This window comes from Physcomitrium patens, chromosome 15 (assembly GCF_059467195.1).
Source record: "Physcomitrium patens ecotype Gransden chromosome 15, ASM5946719v1, whole genome shotgun sequence".
NCBI classification, from domain to species: domain Eukaryota; kingdom Viridiplantae; phylum Streptophyta; class Bryopsida; order Funariales; family Funariaceae; genus Physcomitrium; species Physcomitrium patens.
Genome location: NC_143424.1, coordinates 15802101 through 15818348, shown reverse-complemented (window position 1 = coordinate 15818348; position 16248 = coordinate 15802101). Strand labels below are relative to the sequence as shown.

Here is a 16248-nt window from a genome sequence, read left to right as displayed (position 1 = left end):
TTTACCATTTTAAAATGTGCTTGCTTGCAATTTCATCATAAACAGCAAATGCGTTACAGCTTGTAGTAAAATCGCGATATTGGATCATTAATTCTCATGTGTAATCAAAGGCACCAATGTTTGTTATCAACAAATATATTTTATAAACCATCAAATATTAAAAGCATGTTATGCATAACAAATAATTGAAATCATACTTTTACATTGATGGTTCACAGTATTTAAACCTCTGTAGTGCTTTCAAGAAAAAGGAAACACCCTGATATTTATTACCAAGAAGTAATTGGTTCAATATTGTATAAATCAATTCTTTCAAAATGTTCTAAAGACATCTTGATGCTTTTCCACATCATTCTCATGTGTTAAATGAAGAAAAGTTTGAAAGGAATGGAGAAAATCCATACTCGAAAATTGGAAAATATTTTCGTGATTGTGTCAATATAGAAGGAAATTGGCAAGATAAAAAATAGGGTGAATATTTAATTGACCTCAGTATTGTGCCTACTTATAATTGGTATGGCCTCTTTGCGAGTATTTGGGTTGAAATTTGCCAAAGTTGCCACTCATGCCAATGAACTCACTTTGCCCCTTCTTATGAAATCTGACAACTGTGATGAACTTCAAGTCAGACCACTGAACTCGTTATTCAACATTCACCTGTTCGTTGTCTGTATATCAATCTGCCCTACCGTTGGTCAGAGACTACGGCCTCCAGACTTTAGGAAAATCCGAAGGACGAAAAACCTGAACCCTAGCTTTAAGCCCTAGAATGGTGCTTTTCGTTTTCCTCAGTAAGTGTGAGTGCTCCTCCGCATCTGATGTGTAGTGAGGAAGTCGAATCGGGCGATTGAATTGGTTTCGTGACCGGTGCGGCAATGGCGAGTTCAGATTGTTCTCAGAAAGCTGCAGATCTAGTAGGAATTTTTTGTTCGAAACTGGGAAAGAATGCAGGAGCTGTTGATGGTGTAAGTGGAATTGGAGGTGTGTGCAGAGCCGTTGCAACCTCCGCGGGTGCAGTGAAGCTTCTCGGGACGACGGAGGATGTGAAATCCGAAGTCGAAAAATGGCTCGAGCTTGCAGACGAGGTGTGCAAAGCGACGGATGTGAATGCGAAGCTGCAGGAGTTGAATGCGCATCTGGAGACGCGGTCGGTATTTGCAGGCAGGGGTATGGCCATCACTGTAGCAGACTTATCAATGTTTGCTGCTGTTCACGAGATTCTAGACGAGAAGAAATATGGAGATTTAGAGAAGGTGCCACATCTTTTGAGGTGGATTGACTACATCCAGGGTAAGCAGGCAGTGTATCCGCAAGTACCTGTAAGTTTACCAGCTTTTAATCCTCCGAAACCAGCTCCGCGAGCTGCCAAGCCTGTGAAGGAGGACGGTGCTGGTGGTGCCAAATCTGGTAACGCAGCGGCAGATGGCAAAATCAAGGAAGAGAAGAAGAAGAAAGAGAAAGCCCCGGCGGTGAAGAAAGAGAGCGACACCTCCTTCAGCGTGTTAGATATCAGAGTAGGCGTCATCAACAAGGTCTGGAAACACCCGGGAGCCGACGCATTGTATGTGGAAGAGATTGACATTGGTGAAGCTAACCCGAGACAAATTGTTAGTGGCTTAGCAAAGTTTCTTACGGAAGAGCAAATGTTGAATCGGAAGGTGATTGTTCTTACCAATGTGAAGGCTGGCAAAGTTCGAGACGTCCTTTCTTCAGGTCTCGTATTGTGTGCGTCCAATAGTGATCATACACAATGCGAGCCGGTTGTGCCTCCATCGGACGCCAAAATTGGTGAGAAGGTGACTGTGGCAGGGTTTGAAGGTGCCCCTGAGGAGGTTCTCAATCCTAAGAAGAAGCAATTCGAGAAGATCCAACCGGATTTGAAAACTGACGCTACTGGTGTAGCGTGTTATCAAGGAGTTCCCTTCATGCTTTCAGGAAAGCCTTGCACTTCAAGTATAGTGAATGCAATAGTCAAGTAATTATACAGCGTTTTCTTCTTCTTCTTTTTGTCACGGAAACACAATTGAACATTGGTATTGATTTGCTATTCTCCATCCTTGACTTTATTTCACTGATAACCTTCCACTATATCTGCGCTTGCTTTTTGTGCTGCTCAGTGGTTGTGACTAGGTCACAATCGTTGCATTTCTGCGACGAGGAAAATCTACTGGTGTGTAGAAACTTAGATGGTGTTTCCTAAAGGTGATTTAAGTTTGAAGGAGCTTTGTTGACAATAGTGCATCTTCATTTCGTTGCAAATTCTGTTCCTTCCATGCTTCTGGTGTTGTGCGAACTGAAGTTCAGTTATGTCAACAAACAGCTTGTCGTATGATCCACAGTTTTCATTATCAACAGGGGCACCTAGGATTGCAATGTGTACACTCGTAAATACTCACTCATTCTGCATTATGCGTTCAAATCAGTATGAGACTAACATTTTCTTAGAGCTTCAGCAGCAGCTCACTCACACAACCCTTTGAATTCGGGTATTTGTTGCCTTTTCTTGACGGGCAAGGTACTTGCTACAATTTTCTCAGAGCTTCGGTAGCATGACAGAATTCTTGGTTCCGACCGCTAGATACATTTTTTTTTCTTTATTTATTTATTTTTATTTTATAAGATAAGGTGAAATTCTCCTAAGTTTTCCCCAGGGGATCAATTTCTCCGTTAACACACATCGTTTGGTAAGCACTGGATTATGTTGGTTCGTTCATCTTATCTTAAAGTACGTCTGCGTGAGTGCATTTCCTCTCATGGATTGGTCAATTGTGCAGAGCTTTCATTTCACGTTTCTCTATCAGATGCTGGTGTGAATAGAACATGATTTAACAATGAGACTCGTAATGCAACTACCGGATGAGATCACCAGATTCATGGCAACACCAGCTTTAGCCTCTGCTAAACACCCCCTTCATGTTTCAAGAGCAGTCACAGTGAGTGGAGACAAGGACCTTCTCCAGGTACAGTGACTTCGAGTGGGATCAACCTTCTCAAGCCATGCGCAATCAACCTTCTCAATCCCACTCGAAGCCTCTGTACCTGAAGATGCGACCAAGCGAGATAGTTGTTCAAGCGCACTTTTCGTGAACTGCAGCTCCTTGTAGACGGCGTCCTTGGCTTGCCTCTACAACACCCAATTTCATCGATGCCTGCAGTACTCCAGATGAAAATGCACCAAGATATCTAACTAAACCCTAAACCGCTACTAAGTCTATGCCCAAAGCTTCCAGCATGAGACATCTTCAGGTGAATTCTAACAACTTAAGTAAAGGTCTATGCTTGAAGAACAATCAGGATTGTTTCTCTATTACAAAAACAAGGAAAGAAACTGAGGATTTACACAACTATGACTGGAAGTGAATCAGAACGTTCGAAACTAAACCTGAAGCAGGAAGTATCAACAAGCATTTGTGAGCCATGACTGTACAAGTTGCGGCACAAAGGGCTGTGAGCTCTACAGCCCGAGGATTCATTCATCCTTGGCAAGAGTTGCACCAAACCGGAAAATCGGTTCCCCGAAGGCGTCAGAAAAGGCAATGGCAATCACTGGCTGAGGACCATCGTCCTGGAATTGGCTCCACATCTGAACAATCGAAACCTAAGACAGCTTGAGCCTCTACTGCAACCACGATTGCTACCATCCTACTCCTCCATCCTGTCAGCAATTCCAAAGGTCAGTATCCGTGCCAAGATCTTTTTTCAAATCATGCAATTTACTACGTTATTTCTGAATGATTGGGTATCCTTCATCTACTCCTCATATTTCTGAACTGAACTCTGTAACTAGAACCCGATCCTTGGCTGCATGAAATCTATGTTTTAATAGCAAGGTTTAATCCAATTCTCTCGGTACACGGATGCGTCCTAAGAGTATGACGAGGTTTGGCACACAGATTTTGACACCGACTCTCTCAATAAAGTCACTTACACACCCTGGAGACCAGAACAGCCAATTTGTTGGTATATATAAAATTACAAGCTGGAGCAGGTGAGACAAGCAGGCAATTGGAATGGATGTCGCAGGTGAACAGGGAGGGTTAATCTGAGTACTTGCGAATGCTGGTCCAGCAAGTACTTACAAGCAAACTGGAGCCGGGATCCTATTATTAGGTTTTTATCGTCGGTTAGATGCAGTCGCGTAGGGGCCATGGGATATTCGTGGGTCCTTTTTTAGACCCAGGTATGACCCCACCCGCCGAGGACACTGAAAATTCTGACAGATGGTATATAAGGACGAAGAGAGGAGGGGCGGAACGGAATCTTCACAATCCCGCTCTCGTCAAGGTTTAGGGTTTAACAGCAGGCTCTCAAATTCCATTCTCTCTTTCCTTTCTCTGCGCCTTTGCTTTGCGCTTCTACTTGCTGGACCAGGGACCATGGCTATGGCAGCTGCCGCAGCTGTGGCCTCCCAGGGCCTGGTTGCAGCATCAACCCAGCAGCAGAAGAAGACGTCCGCCAAGTTGAGCTGCAATGCTGCTCCTGTGTTTTCGGGGAAGAGCTTTCTCAGGGTGAAGAGCGGTAGCAACGGCGCAGTGAGAGTGCGCAATGTTGGGGTGCGGTGCGAGGCGCAGGCTATTGAGAGAGAGTCTGTGAAGGCGGACACGGGCTCTGGTCGCGAGGAGGACGCATTCAGTGGGCTGAAGCAGGTGTGCGCTGTATTGGGTACGCAGTGGGGCGACGAAGGAAAGGGAAAACTTGTGGACATCTTAGCCCAGCGCTTCGATGTTGTTGCTCGTTGTCAGGTGATGCAATCCTTCATATTTCTACGTGATTTCGTTTCTGTATTCGTGTTCTTTTATTCATGGGTCGTCTTTCCATCTTTGAAGACGCTAAGGTTGCGGTGTCCTTTGTGTTCCAAGCGCTGGTCAATTTCACTCTGTCCCTTTTTGGCGAAGTTCCCGTCTTTGCCATGTTTTATGTCGTTCTTTTGTGATTTTGCAATCTTTACTGTGGTTTTGCTCCCTGCCGATACTCGAGATGTGTAATGCGACTTCTATACCTGCCGTTAAATCCTTTATTCGTCTTCGTGTAATTGCTGCGTGATTATGCCTGAGTTTATAGTCCGTCTTCTGTCATTGTAGCGCGTGAAGATACACATAACTCTATGATTCACCTGAATCATGCCTGTGGGCATTCATGAGTGACACTTCTTCACCTGATGTTACTTAAGTTCTCTGTTCTTCTTTCTGAAAGTTATATTTCGTCTTCTGTGGAGTTGTCTAGTTGTAGCGCATGATGATACACACAATTCGATGATTCACCTGAATCATGCCTCAGAGCATGCGGGAATGACACTTCTGCGCCTGATGCTACACTAGTTTCTAATTCTTGTCAAGTATTCTGTGAATTGGTTTGGACGTAGCGCGTGGTGATAGACACAAATCGATGATTCACCTGAACCATGCTTGGGGCATGCGTGAGTGACACTTCTGCACCTGATGCTACATAAGTTCTTAGTTCTTGATTGTGTAAATTGTTTTGTATCCTCTGTGAAGTGGTTTGATTTTAGCGCATGATGATACATACAACTCGATGATTCACCTGAACTATGCCCTTTTGGCATGTATGAGTGACAGTTCTGTACCTGATGCTACTGCCATATTATTGATTCTTGTAAATTCTTGGATAATCTACTTCCAGTTGATTTTGTGGCGCTTGATGTTCATCTCTCAATGATTCACCAAACTGTTGGCATTCGTAAGGCTCCCTTGCGTGAGTGCACTTGACGACTCTCTCATTCATCATCTTCTCCTTAAAAGATACACCCTTTGTAGCATCCCAGATGAGTTGTAGATTTAGCGCATGATGATACGCAAAATTCGATGATTCACCTGAGCCATGTCCTTCATTGGTCATGAATGAGTGACACCTTTGCATCTGATGCTTCATATGATTTTCTTTCTCAATTTGACCTAGTGTTTCGTCCGCTGCTAATTGGGGCCGTCATAGTGCATGATAGCACACAAATCTTGATGATTCACCTGCACTGTGTTCTGTCAGGAACATGTGAGTGACACGTCGGTATGTTGTCTATTCTTAATTCATGTTCTCAACTCTATGGTTCATGCCTCTTCTTCTGCTAATTGTCGTGGTTGTAGTGGATGATGTTCTACTCAACTCGATATATCACCTGAGTCGTGTCTTTATGTGGTCATGTGTGAGTGACACTTCTGTGCCTGAAGCTACACATCTATTGCTAGAAATTCCCAATAACTGTGTGAGTTCCTGGAGCGAAGCTTTTTATTTCCCTTCTACAGGTTTAACGTAGGTGTCCTTCCCGTTCTATTTATTAAAGTAACTTAAGAGGTTTTATTCTTTGTCCTCATTTTTACACTTGTTATTATGTTTGTCTGGTTACTCAGGGGGGTGCAAATGCTGGTCACACGATCTACAACGACAAGGGCGAGAAGTTTGCACTTCACTTGGTACCTTCAGGGATCCTTAATGAGAAAACGACGTGCGTAGTTGGCAATGGAGTAGTGATTCATCTTCCAGGTAGTCTATCATCCGTGAGTTACTACATGTTAGCCATGCTTTCTCTGTGTTCAAGATTTAGGAATGAAATTCGTGTAACAAGAGGCCGAAAACAAAATGGTATCTCGTATTGACTTACTTTTCCTTACACCATTATTCGTCCTGTGCAGGATTCTTCAAGGAGATCGATAACCTAGAGTCTAAGGGTGTCAATACCTCCGGCCGACTGCTTGTGTCTGACCGTGCGCATCTGCTCTTCAACCTGCACCAAGAAGTCGATGGTCTACGTGAAGCCGAGCTAGCAGGCCAAATGATTGGGACCACTAAGCGTGGAATTGGTCCCTGCTATGCTAGTAAGGCCATCCGCAATGGTATCAGAGTAGGTGATCTTCGCCACCTCGATACATTCCGGGAAAAGCTGGACATTCTTTTCCGTGATGCTGCTGCTCGGTTCAAGGGGTTTGAGTACTCTGCCGCAGCAGTGGATGCCGAGATGGAGATGTATGTCAAGTATGCTGAGAGGCTGGAACACTACATTGTTGACACTGTGGATTATGTCAACACTGCTTATGCTGAAGGCAAGCGCATCTTGATTGAGGGAGGCCAGGCTACCATGCTCGATATTGATTTTGGAACATATCCTTTCGTCACATCCTCAAATCCTTCTGTTGGAGGAATTTGCACTGGTTTGGGAATGGCACCCAACCGCCTTGGTGACATTGTCGGTGTGGTACGACGCTTATCTTCCTTGTGGTTTTCTTTTCTTTTGCAAGTCCCTTCACGGCCTGGCTAATTGGTCTGGCGACCAGGGCTGCTTGGAATCCTCTATCATTTATGTTCACCAAATTCTACATTTTCCCCTGTGCAGGCGAAGGCGTACACAACCCGTGTGGGCTCGGGGCCTTATCCTACAGAGCTCTTTGGGGAGGAAGGAGAGGAGCTCCGCAAGGCTGGGTTTGAGTGGGGAACCACCACTGGCAGGCCTCGTCGCTGTGGCTGGCTGGACATAGTCGCCCTAAACTTTGCCTGTACCATAAATGGCTTTACTGCCATCAATCTCACGAAGCTTGACGTTCTATCTGGGCTGCCTGAGGTAAAGTTGGGAGTTGCCTACAGAACTCAATCTGGCGAGAAGCTGAGGTCGTTCCCAGCTGATCTATCTATCTTGGAGCAAGTCGAGGTTAGTTCTGCTCCTAAAATTTCTACACTATCAACATGTTCATTGATTAGGCGTCTTAAATTTTTTTAAAGCACTCTGCCTTCACTTAGCATTAACGAATGTGTTCATTCTGTATTCAAGTACTAATTCTACTTCTAGGAGTTTCCCATTCGCTTATTCTTTGGTCATGGATGTGTGTATGAGTAGGTTGAGTACGAAACCTTGGAAGCTTGGAAAGAGGACATCACGAAAGTGAGATCATATGCCGAGCTGCCAGTTGCTGCTCAGAAATATGTGGAGAGGATAGAAGAACTTATTGGATTACCATGCCAGTATATTGGTGTGGGTCCTGGGCGAGATGCATTGATTGTGAAGCAGTAGTTGCTGCCTTAGCCGTAGAGAGTTTCCAGCTGCTGGATATGTGTAGTGCTGGGGCTTCCAAGATTGTTTGATCTCTTTACTAGCCACATCATTTTGATGTGCCACTTGTCACTCATTTTGGTATTGCTCTTTAATAAACTAGTCTTTCCTTTTCCCTTTTACTATGACCTTCAGCCCTCAGGAAGTTTTGTTTTAAAATCGATGTAGCTATTTTGTATTCAACATAGATTTTTGGGGTGCCGTGTAACAACTGTTTCAAACTTCTGCAGTGATTACTTGAAATAGCTGTAACTTGGTTCCTTAGAAGCATGTTTTCTTAACAATATTTTCTTGATAGAACTACAGCATGTTTTCTGAGGTATACAATACAAGGTTAAATGAACTTGTAAAAATTTGCTCAACTACTATATTTCCTCTTCTTATATCTACAATGAATATTGGAAATTATATAGTAGTAAGTATTTTTCAAGCTTGAGAGATATATGTTTATATATTTATATATATTCTTTGTTACATCATTTTTCAGGAGTTAATGATGTAACAATCATTGATGCCATTGTAGACATCTCCAAATTTATTTGTTCATCAATGCATTGAGCCCAAATTTTCATTTGAATGAATTGTTTATTTGAGAATAAAAGTTAGCACTACTTTACAAGTAAAAATAATTCTCGTTGCAATAATTAAAACGTTACGGCTTAGAATGTAGTTTCTAATCAGTAATTGATAACATATCTTGTGTCAAACTACATACATAGAGGAGCAGTGGCAAATAACTGAGCAAAATAGTGATTAAAGGTTAGCTAGTCAGTTATACTAATGAATAGAGAAGTTCATCAGTTGAAGTCCAGGTAGACTTTGAACTGAGAAGAGAGAGAGACCATTTTAGCACCAACTCTCTATATCAGGCTTTGTCTTACTCATGCACTAATGCAATGTCTCTATTTGGTGGATTCTAGTGTTTTCAGCAAGTCACATGTGGAGAGTGGTGAACAATGCCATGAGGATAGTGTTGAACAAATCCTTGCTGCAGGATAAAGTAGAAGAAGTGCAAAACAAGAAACTTGAAGAAGAGTTGCTGTAGAGGAGAAGCTAAATGCAAGTTTGAGTCACAGCTTTGTCAAAGATCTGGTGCTCCATTCAAATTCAGTAAAAGTTAAGAACTGTTGATATGAAGTAGCTTGTTAGAATGGAATAGCTTAATAAAGGTTGAAGTATGGGAGAATTTCTTTAAAGAATTAGGTGGTAGGATAATAGATTCAATAAGCATAACCCTAAAGCTTTAGCTTTGTCTCATAAAATTACAAGAAAGGATTTGTGGATACCTACAAAGTCTATTCCACAATGGATAAAAAAAAGATTGTTGAGCTTATGATGGGCATTTATATGATGCCTAATTACTCTCTTAATTCACCTAGTTTGAGAAACTCTAGAGGTTTGGTTAAGATATTTGCTATTATATCATGCATTGAAATACACTAATCATCAATGTGTCCTTGTGCATGTAATTTTTGAACAAAGTAATAATAAAGATCAATATGCTTTGTATTTTTGTATACATGACTAATTGTTATAAAAAAAACTTTACAGGTTGATTGGTTGATATGTCCAATTCTTGTACCATTTTTTGCAAGTACTCAATATGCTTTGTATTTTTGTATACATGACTAATTGTTAAAAAAAATCTTTATAGGTTGATTAGTTGATATGTCCAATTCTTGTACCATTTTTTGCAAGTACTTAACATTGCTTGCAATATCAAAGGTGATTCTATATTCAACCTTGGCAATACATTGTGATACAATAGATTACTATTTGTTAAAAGCACTAATAGTAGAAATTCCAATTTTATACACAATATTGGTTACTAAGTGTCTAATATCTTTATTCCTTTCATAATTTGTATCTATCAAAGTAGTGAACTCTAAAATGTTATGTTTAAAATACAAAATGTTATAATTTAGCATCTCTTTTAAGTAGCACAAAATATATTTTGTTATGTCTAAATATAAATGTTGAGGAGTAGTAGCAAATTTGAAACAAAAACCAACTACAAATTCGATGCCATAATTTATTGTAATCAAGCAAAGGCTTTTGACTAAAGTCTATTACTCATAATGATCACACTCATGTAATTAAAAGTACCATCTTTGGATTCATAAAAATATTTGAAGATTTGCAATTATTCATGCCAAATCTTTCTAATATTTGAATAATATATATTTGTTGATGCATCCATATGCTATCTTTGATTCTAAAGATTTTTCCTCTTAGATAGAGCTCTACATCTCCTAAATCCAACATTTTAAATTTACCTATGGATTCAAGCCTAATCCGGTGGACTTTTGTATCATCATCACCAATAAGTAGATCATAAATATAAAATAGAAGCATAACAAATTTGATATTTTTTTAATATATATATATATATATATATATATATATATGTTCTAATTTGTTGTATTTTTAACCTATTTCAAAATAACTAATATCTCATCTAGCTATATTAGGATTGCAAAATTTGTTTTAGTATGTATAAGACTTTTTAGAAAAGATACATCATGCAATGATTATTAAGAGATAAAAAAAACCAAGTAAAATCATTATATAAATTGCTAGGTCAAGATTTTTGTTTAAAAAAGATGTCTTCACATCAAGGTAATAAATCTTTTAGTTTATTGAAGGTTCAAGTGTAATTTTTTTTTTTTTTATAATTTTCTATTATATAAGTGGTGCATAAATAGCAAAATAATCAACATCTTCTTGTTGTTTCTTTTCTTGAACAACCAATTTTACTTTGTTCTTTTATTTCTAATCATTACCATTAAATTTAGTTTTGAAAATCTATTTGTCAAAGATGAGATATCTTACTCCATACTCTCTTTGTAAACAACCTTACTGATGCTATGTATTGTGACTTCAAAGTTATTTTTCAATATACACAGAAGTAAGAGTGATGCCTTCCTTACTCTTATCAACTTCTTTTTTGCTTCTAGTTTGGTTTCAAGAATCTCCAATTTTTTCATCTTTTGGCAATAATCATTTCAATTTCTTTTTAAATATACATATTTACTTATTTCTTTTTTGTATTATTTCTTTGATAATTGTATCACTTTTTTATTTATATTCCTTAAGTTCTTATCTTTGACATATGTCCTTAGTTGTGTGTCAATTGTATTAATATAATTGACATAATAGTCTTTATAAAAAATTAAAGTTTTAAGTTTTTCTTGGATATTAAGTTGTAAGAACTGGATAGAATTTAGTTTCTATTAAGAATGATTCAAAGATAAACAAGGATATAATCTCAAATATAGTCTACATGTATTTTAAAGGAAATATTTATTTAGAGCACATGGTACACAAGTGACCGCTTGACAATCTTAAAGTGACTTTGTTGCAATATGTGTAGAATTGCTTTCATGTATTTTTTTCACTCTACTTGCTTCTGATTCTACAATAACTTCTTTTACTTTACTTGTAAATATCAAAGTTAAATTAATGTGGGCATAAGATAAAACAAATATTATCTTTTAAAATAGAAATACTAAGCTCTTGGAAGCAATTCCAAAATTCTTTAAGGCCACAACTATTATAGCCTAAAAATAAATTTATTAAAAGTAATGTCATGACTTATAACAATTTTCTTTGAGGTAAATAGATAGGTTATGTATGCTTTGGATAATTCATTATATCTTATAAACATGCCTTTTATAGTCTTGTTTGTAAGTCTTTTTTTCTTTTTTTTTTATAAACATGAAAATATGCCATACATCTTTAAATTCTTATATGAACAACTTTTAGAATTAATTTGGAATATTGAATTTTTGGTGTGACTTCTAAATTTATACAAGTAGGATATCTATTAATTAGATAATTTACAATGTTTGCACCCTCAAACCATAAGAACCAAAGGGCTTCACTTTCATGCATCAAGTAGCAAGTCTTTTCAATTACGGATTGATTGTGTTGTTTAGTTGCTCTATTTTACTATGGAATCTTAACCCACAATAATTTTCTTCCAATTCCATATTAATTGCGATAATCTAAGAATGCTTTAGAAGTAAATTCACTTGTGAAAGTTAGCAACTACCTCTCACTTATTAACTTCACCAACCTAAATATTTCTACTCTCAAACTATTTAGCCATTTCCAAATCTATACTTCTTTTCAACCTTCTATAATGTAGAAATTCCAAACTAGATTTTTATTGTAGACATCTAAGTAATCAATAATTATAACTCACTTAATTGTATTCTTCTAAACACATAAAGAAGCGATTATTTACCTATGACTTGCTAGATCTAATATTAACATGTAGACATCAATATAAGAGGAGAGAAAAATCATTTAAGCACCAACATAGAAGGCAAAACTATTCTTAAAGTGATTATTTAGATATATTAAATATATGTAGTAAATATTTGTTTTAACCATACAATTGGTTATCATTCATTAATATAGAAAAACCAATTGAGTTTCAATTGATAAAAGGACTTATATTGATAATATAAATAAACATGTTGTAGCAATGTTTTGTTGATAAAACTTTTTAGAATACTTGTTTGTTGTAGTAGTTCAAAGATAATAAAGACAATTAAATAATAGTAAAATCAAACTAGTGACAATAAAAATTAACTAAAGATACACTACTTCAAAATAATTGCACTAAATGAATAGAGAAAAATACAACTTATTTGAATGCATGAGGGTTTGAATCTAGAACCTTGGAATTTTCAAAACCTCACTTATCAATGATACTAGAATCTCTAGCTAATGCTTTCAACTATTACATCTAACAAAACACAACCAAATTTTTTTTTGTTTGGTGGACACAACCCTGCACTCAAATGTGCCACCTTGTGGATGATAAAATTCATGGATAATTAGCCACAAGGTCAAGTCGAAGGATGAATTTCTATCAAAGCTCTTCAAGCTGGAGCTTGAAATTATTATGTGCGGGTGAGAAAATGCTGTGGGCAGAAGACTCATTTAGTCTGGTTTTAAGCAACAGCACTTTTTAAAAGCAGACCCCCACATTGCCACCACGAAAGCAGGGGAAAAATATCGAACAAGAAAAAGAAAAAACAAAAGAAAAGAGAAAAGGTTGCATAACGATGAATCTGTAAAAGAAACAACAGGATCTCTCCGGAGAGCGAGGGAGGTCGCAATGAGGCCCCAAACGGTCGCTGGTTCTGTTACTTCGTCAAGACGCCGGTGGACGAATCTGGCACTGGATTGGGTTTGCCCCCCTTGGACGCGGTGGCGATGGCGATGGCCCTTTGCACACAGCAGCAACACCGCGAAGAGGGCAAAGAGTGATGGGATCAACCCCAACGCAACCCGAGAATCATCGCAACCAGAGCATACCCTAAAACGTAGGAATGGAAAAAAGGGCACCTTTGGAACACTGACAAAGAGGAGGCCAAGCAACAACGATGCCCGGGGCACCGATGCCCTCGTCCGGTGGGCAGGATCCCCCATCCACAGTGTCAGCCGTGAAGCGGCGACCCCCTGGCCCTGCCCCCCACCCGCCATACCCGACCCGTTAACTTCAAAGCTGCGCTGATTCTCTCTCCCACACAGGCCTATCACATTGTTTTGCCCATTTGGCATCAAGACATTGCGATATCTTCCACGCTGGTGCTTCTTCTCAATCCTTTTCTCTCGCTTACCCACCTTGTGTATTGCTCGCATTCTGACTCTACGGTGAGGTTCTTGGTGGGTTTTTGTTCTACTGTCAGTTTTTTGAGATTTGTCCTATCGTTTTGGAGGTGTGGATTCTCTTTATTTGGAGAGTGGGCGGTGTTTGGTTTGCGTTGTTGTGGTGTGTACGTTTTGTTGCATTTTGGGTGTGTGGTGGGCATATTAGCGTTGTTGGTGTAGAAGGTTGGTAGGGCTTAGATTTGCATTGTTTGACTGGGAATGGAGGTGTTTTCTGTTGTGGGTTTTGATGGAGGTTTTTGTGGTGTGGCAGAGTTTTTCTGTGGGTTCTCGAGAAGGATTTGAGCAATGGCGGAAGCAGTTGCTGCCGGAGTGGGGGTGTCGAGAATCGGTCTGGCTGGTTTGGCCGTCATGGGCCAGAACCTAGCCCTGAACATTGCGGAGAAGGGGTTCCCAATATCCGTGTACAATCGGACGGACTCTAAGGTTGATGAGACTGTGGAGCGGGCGAAGGAAGAGGGCGATTTGCCTCTGGTTGGATTCAAGGATCCCAAGGAGTTTGTGTTGTCCATCCAGAAACCCCGCTCCATCATCATTCTGGTGAAAGCTGGCGCGCCTGTTGACCAGACCATCCAGACTCTGTCGCAGTACATGGAGCCTGGCGATTGTATCATTGACGGAGGGAATGAGTGGTACGAGAATACCGAGAGGAGGGCGAAGCAGGTTGCTGAGAAAGGGCTGTTGTACTTGGGAATGGGAGTCTCGGGTGGAGAGGAAGGAGCCCGTAATGGACCTTCTATGATGCCCGGTGGCACAGAGGAGGCCTACCATTATATCGAAGATGTGGTCTCGAAGGTCGCCGCCCAAGTTGACGATGGGCCGTGTGTGACATATGTAGGCCAAGGCGGGGCCGGAAACTACGTTAAAATGATTCACAATGGAATCGAATATGGTGACATGCAGCTGATCTCGGAGGCTTACGATGTGTTGAAGTCAGTCGGAGGATTGACAAATGAAGAATTGCATGAGACTTTCGCTGAGTGGAATGAAGGAGAACTGGAGAGTTTCCTGGTTGAAATCACTCGTGACATTTTCTCCGTCAAGGATGACAAGGCTGAGGGATTCCTTGTCGACAAAATCCTCGACAAGACGGGCATGAAAGGAACTGGGAAGTGGACCGTGCAGCAGGCCGCGGAGCTTTCCATTGCGGCTCCCACCATTGCTGCTTCACTTGATTCTCGTTTCCTTTCAGGGTTGAAGGAGGAGCGCCTGGAAGCGGCACGTATATTCAAGGAAGCCGGAGTTGATGATATCATAGCTGTGAAGAACCTTGACAAGAAAGTGCTCGTCGATGACGTTAGAAAGGCTCTATATGCCTCCAAAATCTGTAGCTATGCGCAAGGCATGAACCTCATCCGTGCCAAGAGCATTGAGCAAGGCTGGAACCTTAACCTCGGTGAGCTCGCCCGCATCTGGAAGGGAGGCTGCATCATCAGGGCCAAATTTCTCGACCGCATCAAAAAGGCTTACGACCGCAACCCTGAGCTCGCATCTCTTCTGATAGATCCCGAATTCACCAAGGAGATGGTGGAAAGACAATCTGCATGGCGCCGAGTGGTGTCTCTGGCTATTGAGGTCGGTGTGTCTACTCCCGGTATGACTGCCAGTCTTGCATACTTCGACACGTATCGGAGAGGTCGCCTTCCAGCCAACCTCGTCCAAGCTCAACGGGACTACTTTGGTGCCCACACATACGAGCGTATTGATATGCCCGGATCTTACCACACGGAGTGGTTTAAGATTGCCAAGCAATTCGTGAACTCCAAGACCCCTGTGAAGGCCTCGGCTTAGATAAACTCCCAAGATATGAGTCAATTCTCAAGTATCCTCTGGTACTCCCTTCGAAGAGGTCCATAAATTAGGTGAGCTATTCGCATCTGTACAATTAGAGGTGGTGGACCTGGTCTGGTCTTTAGCAATTGGTTCTAGACATCAATCAAATTTTGTACCTTTTGTCTGGGCAAGTTATTAGTTAGGTGCTAGCTTTATGTGGTGTTGTGATGAGAATCTGATAAGGGAATGAGAATGGTTCGCTCTACCATCATTCGCATTCAGCGTGCTGCGCACTCCATCATGACGTTTCATTCATGATGGATCCTCAAGTGCATAGGTACTCTGGTATGTAGCATTTGAACATTGTATTGAATTCTCAATTGTAACCGAGCTTGTAACCGAACCTATTGAAACACGTTTTGAAATTTTACTGTTTTCTTTTCATTGCATCGTCGCTTATGAGGCTTGTTGTGATATCCTGTTAGCCCTCTCTTCATGCTGGAAGCAAATTTGGTTTGTGGTTTCCTTTTTCGGCCACCCTGAGCCGCCTCAGTTCTGTAAAGCTTTTCCCTAGGTCTATCTCAATCATGTTCATGGGGATTTTCGTTGATGGCATTGCGCTGGTAACGAATTACATTACGATCTTCCTTGTCCTGTCTTACCCATAGAGGTTGTTTCAACTCAATTGACTCCTCGTCATTGTAACTAAACAAATTTCCCGGTCTACGAGTCTTAGA

At 40.5% G+C, this 16248-nt stretch overlaps 3 protein-coding genes across 5 annotated transcripts; all 3 read left to right on the top strand.

The window, feature by feature from the left end:
* The first annotated feature begins 737 nt into the window (after positions 1-737).
* LOC112292310 (tRNA-aminoacylation cofactor arc1) lies at positions 738-2054 on the top strand. The gene has a single exon (XM_024540649.3). The coding sequence runs from the start codon at positions 876-878 to the stop codon at positions 1977-1979; it is 1104 nt and encodes a 367-aa protein (XP_024396417.1). The 5' UTR covers positions 738-875; the 3' UTR covers positions 1980-2054.
* Positions 2055-4172: 2118 nt separating this feature from the next.
* On the top strand, positions 4173-8175 carry LOC112292309 (adenylosuccinate synthetase 1, chloroplastic). The gene is made up of 5 exons (XM_024540648.2): positions 4173-4742; positions 6363-6495; positions 6645-7204; positions 7343-7654; positions 7841-8175. Exons 1-5 carry the CDS (start codon positions 4221-4223, stop codon positions 8012-8014), a joined length of 1701 nt encoding a protein of 566 aa, XP_024396416.1. The 5' UTR covers positions 4173-4220; the 3' UTR covers positions 8015-8175.
* Positions 8176-13442: 5267 nt separating this feature from the next.
* LOC112292009 (6-phosphogluconate dehydrogenase, decarboxylating 1) lies at positions 13443-15955 on the top strand. Of its 3 annotated transcripts, none has more exons than XM_024540077.3 (2): positions 13443-13657; positions 13992-15955. In XM_024540077.3, the coding sequence occupies exon 2, from the start codon at positions 14027-14029 to the stop codon at positions 15527-15529; it is 1503 nt and encodes a 500-aa protein (XP_024395845.1). In that variant the 5' UTR covers positions 13443-13657; positions 13992-14026; the 3' UTR covers positions 15530-15955. The 3 variants fall into 3 exon arrangements, with proteins under 3 accessions (XP_024395845.1, XP_024395844.1, XP_024395846.1); XM_024540076.3 differs by having other exon boundaries at positions 13588-13723; XM_024540078.3 differs by having other exon boundaries at positions 13655-13735.
* The last annotated feature ends 293 nt before the right edge of the window (positions 15956-16248 follow it).

What these genes read in the sequence shown, in the direction of transcription:
- LOC112292310 (XM_024540649.3), top strand. Translation starts at nt 876, where the DNA reads ATGGCGAGTTCAGATTGTTCTCAGAAAGCTGCAGATCTAGTAGGAATT.
- LOC112292009 (XM_024540077.3), top strand. Translation starts at nt 14,027, where the DNA reads ATGGCGGAAGCAGTTGCTGCCGGAGTGGGGGTGTCGAGAATCGGTCTG.
- LOC112292309 (XM_024540648.2), top strand. Translation starts at nt 4,221, where the DNA reads ATGGTATATAAGGACGAAGAGAGGAGGGGCGGAACGGAATCTTCACAA. An exon ending in TTGGTGACATTGTCGGTGTG is followed by an intron (nt 7,205 to 7,342) that starts GTACGACGCTTA and finishes TCCCCTGTGCAG; the next exon opens with GCGAAGGCGTACACAACCCG. An exon ending in CTATCTTGGAGCAAGTCGAG is followed by an intron (nt 7,655 to 7,840) that starts GTTAGTTCTGCT and finishes GTGTATGAGTAG; the next exon opens with GTTGAGTACGAAACCTTGGA.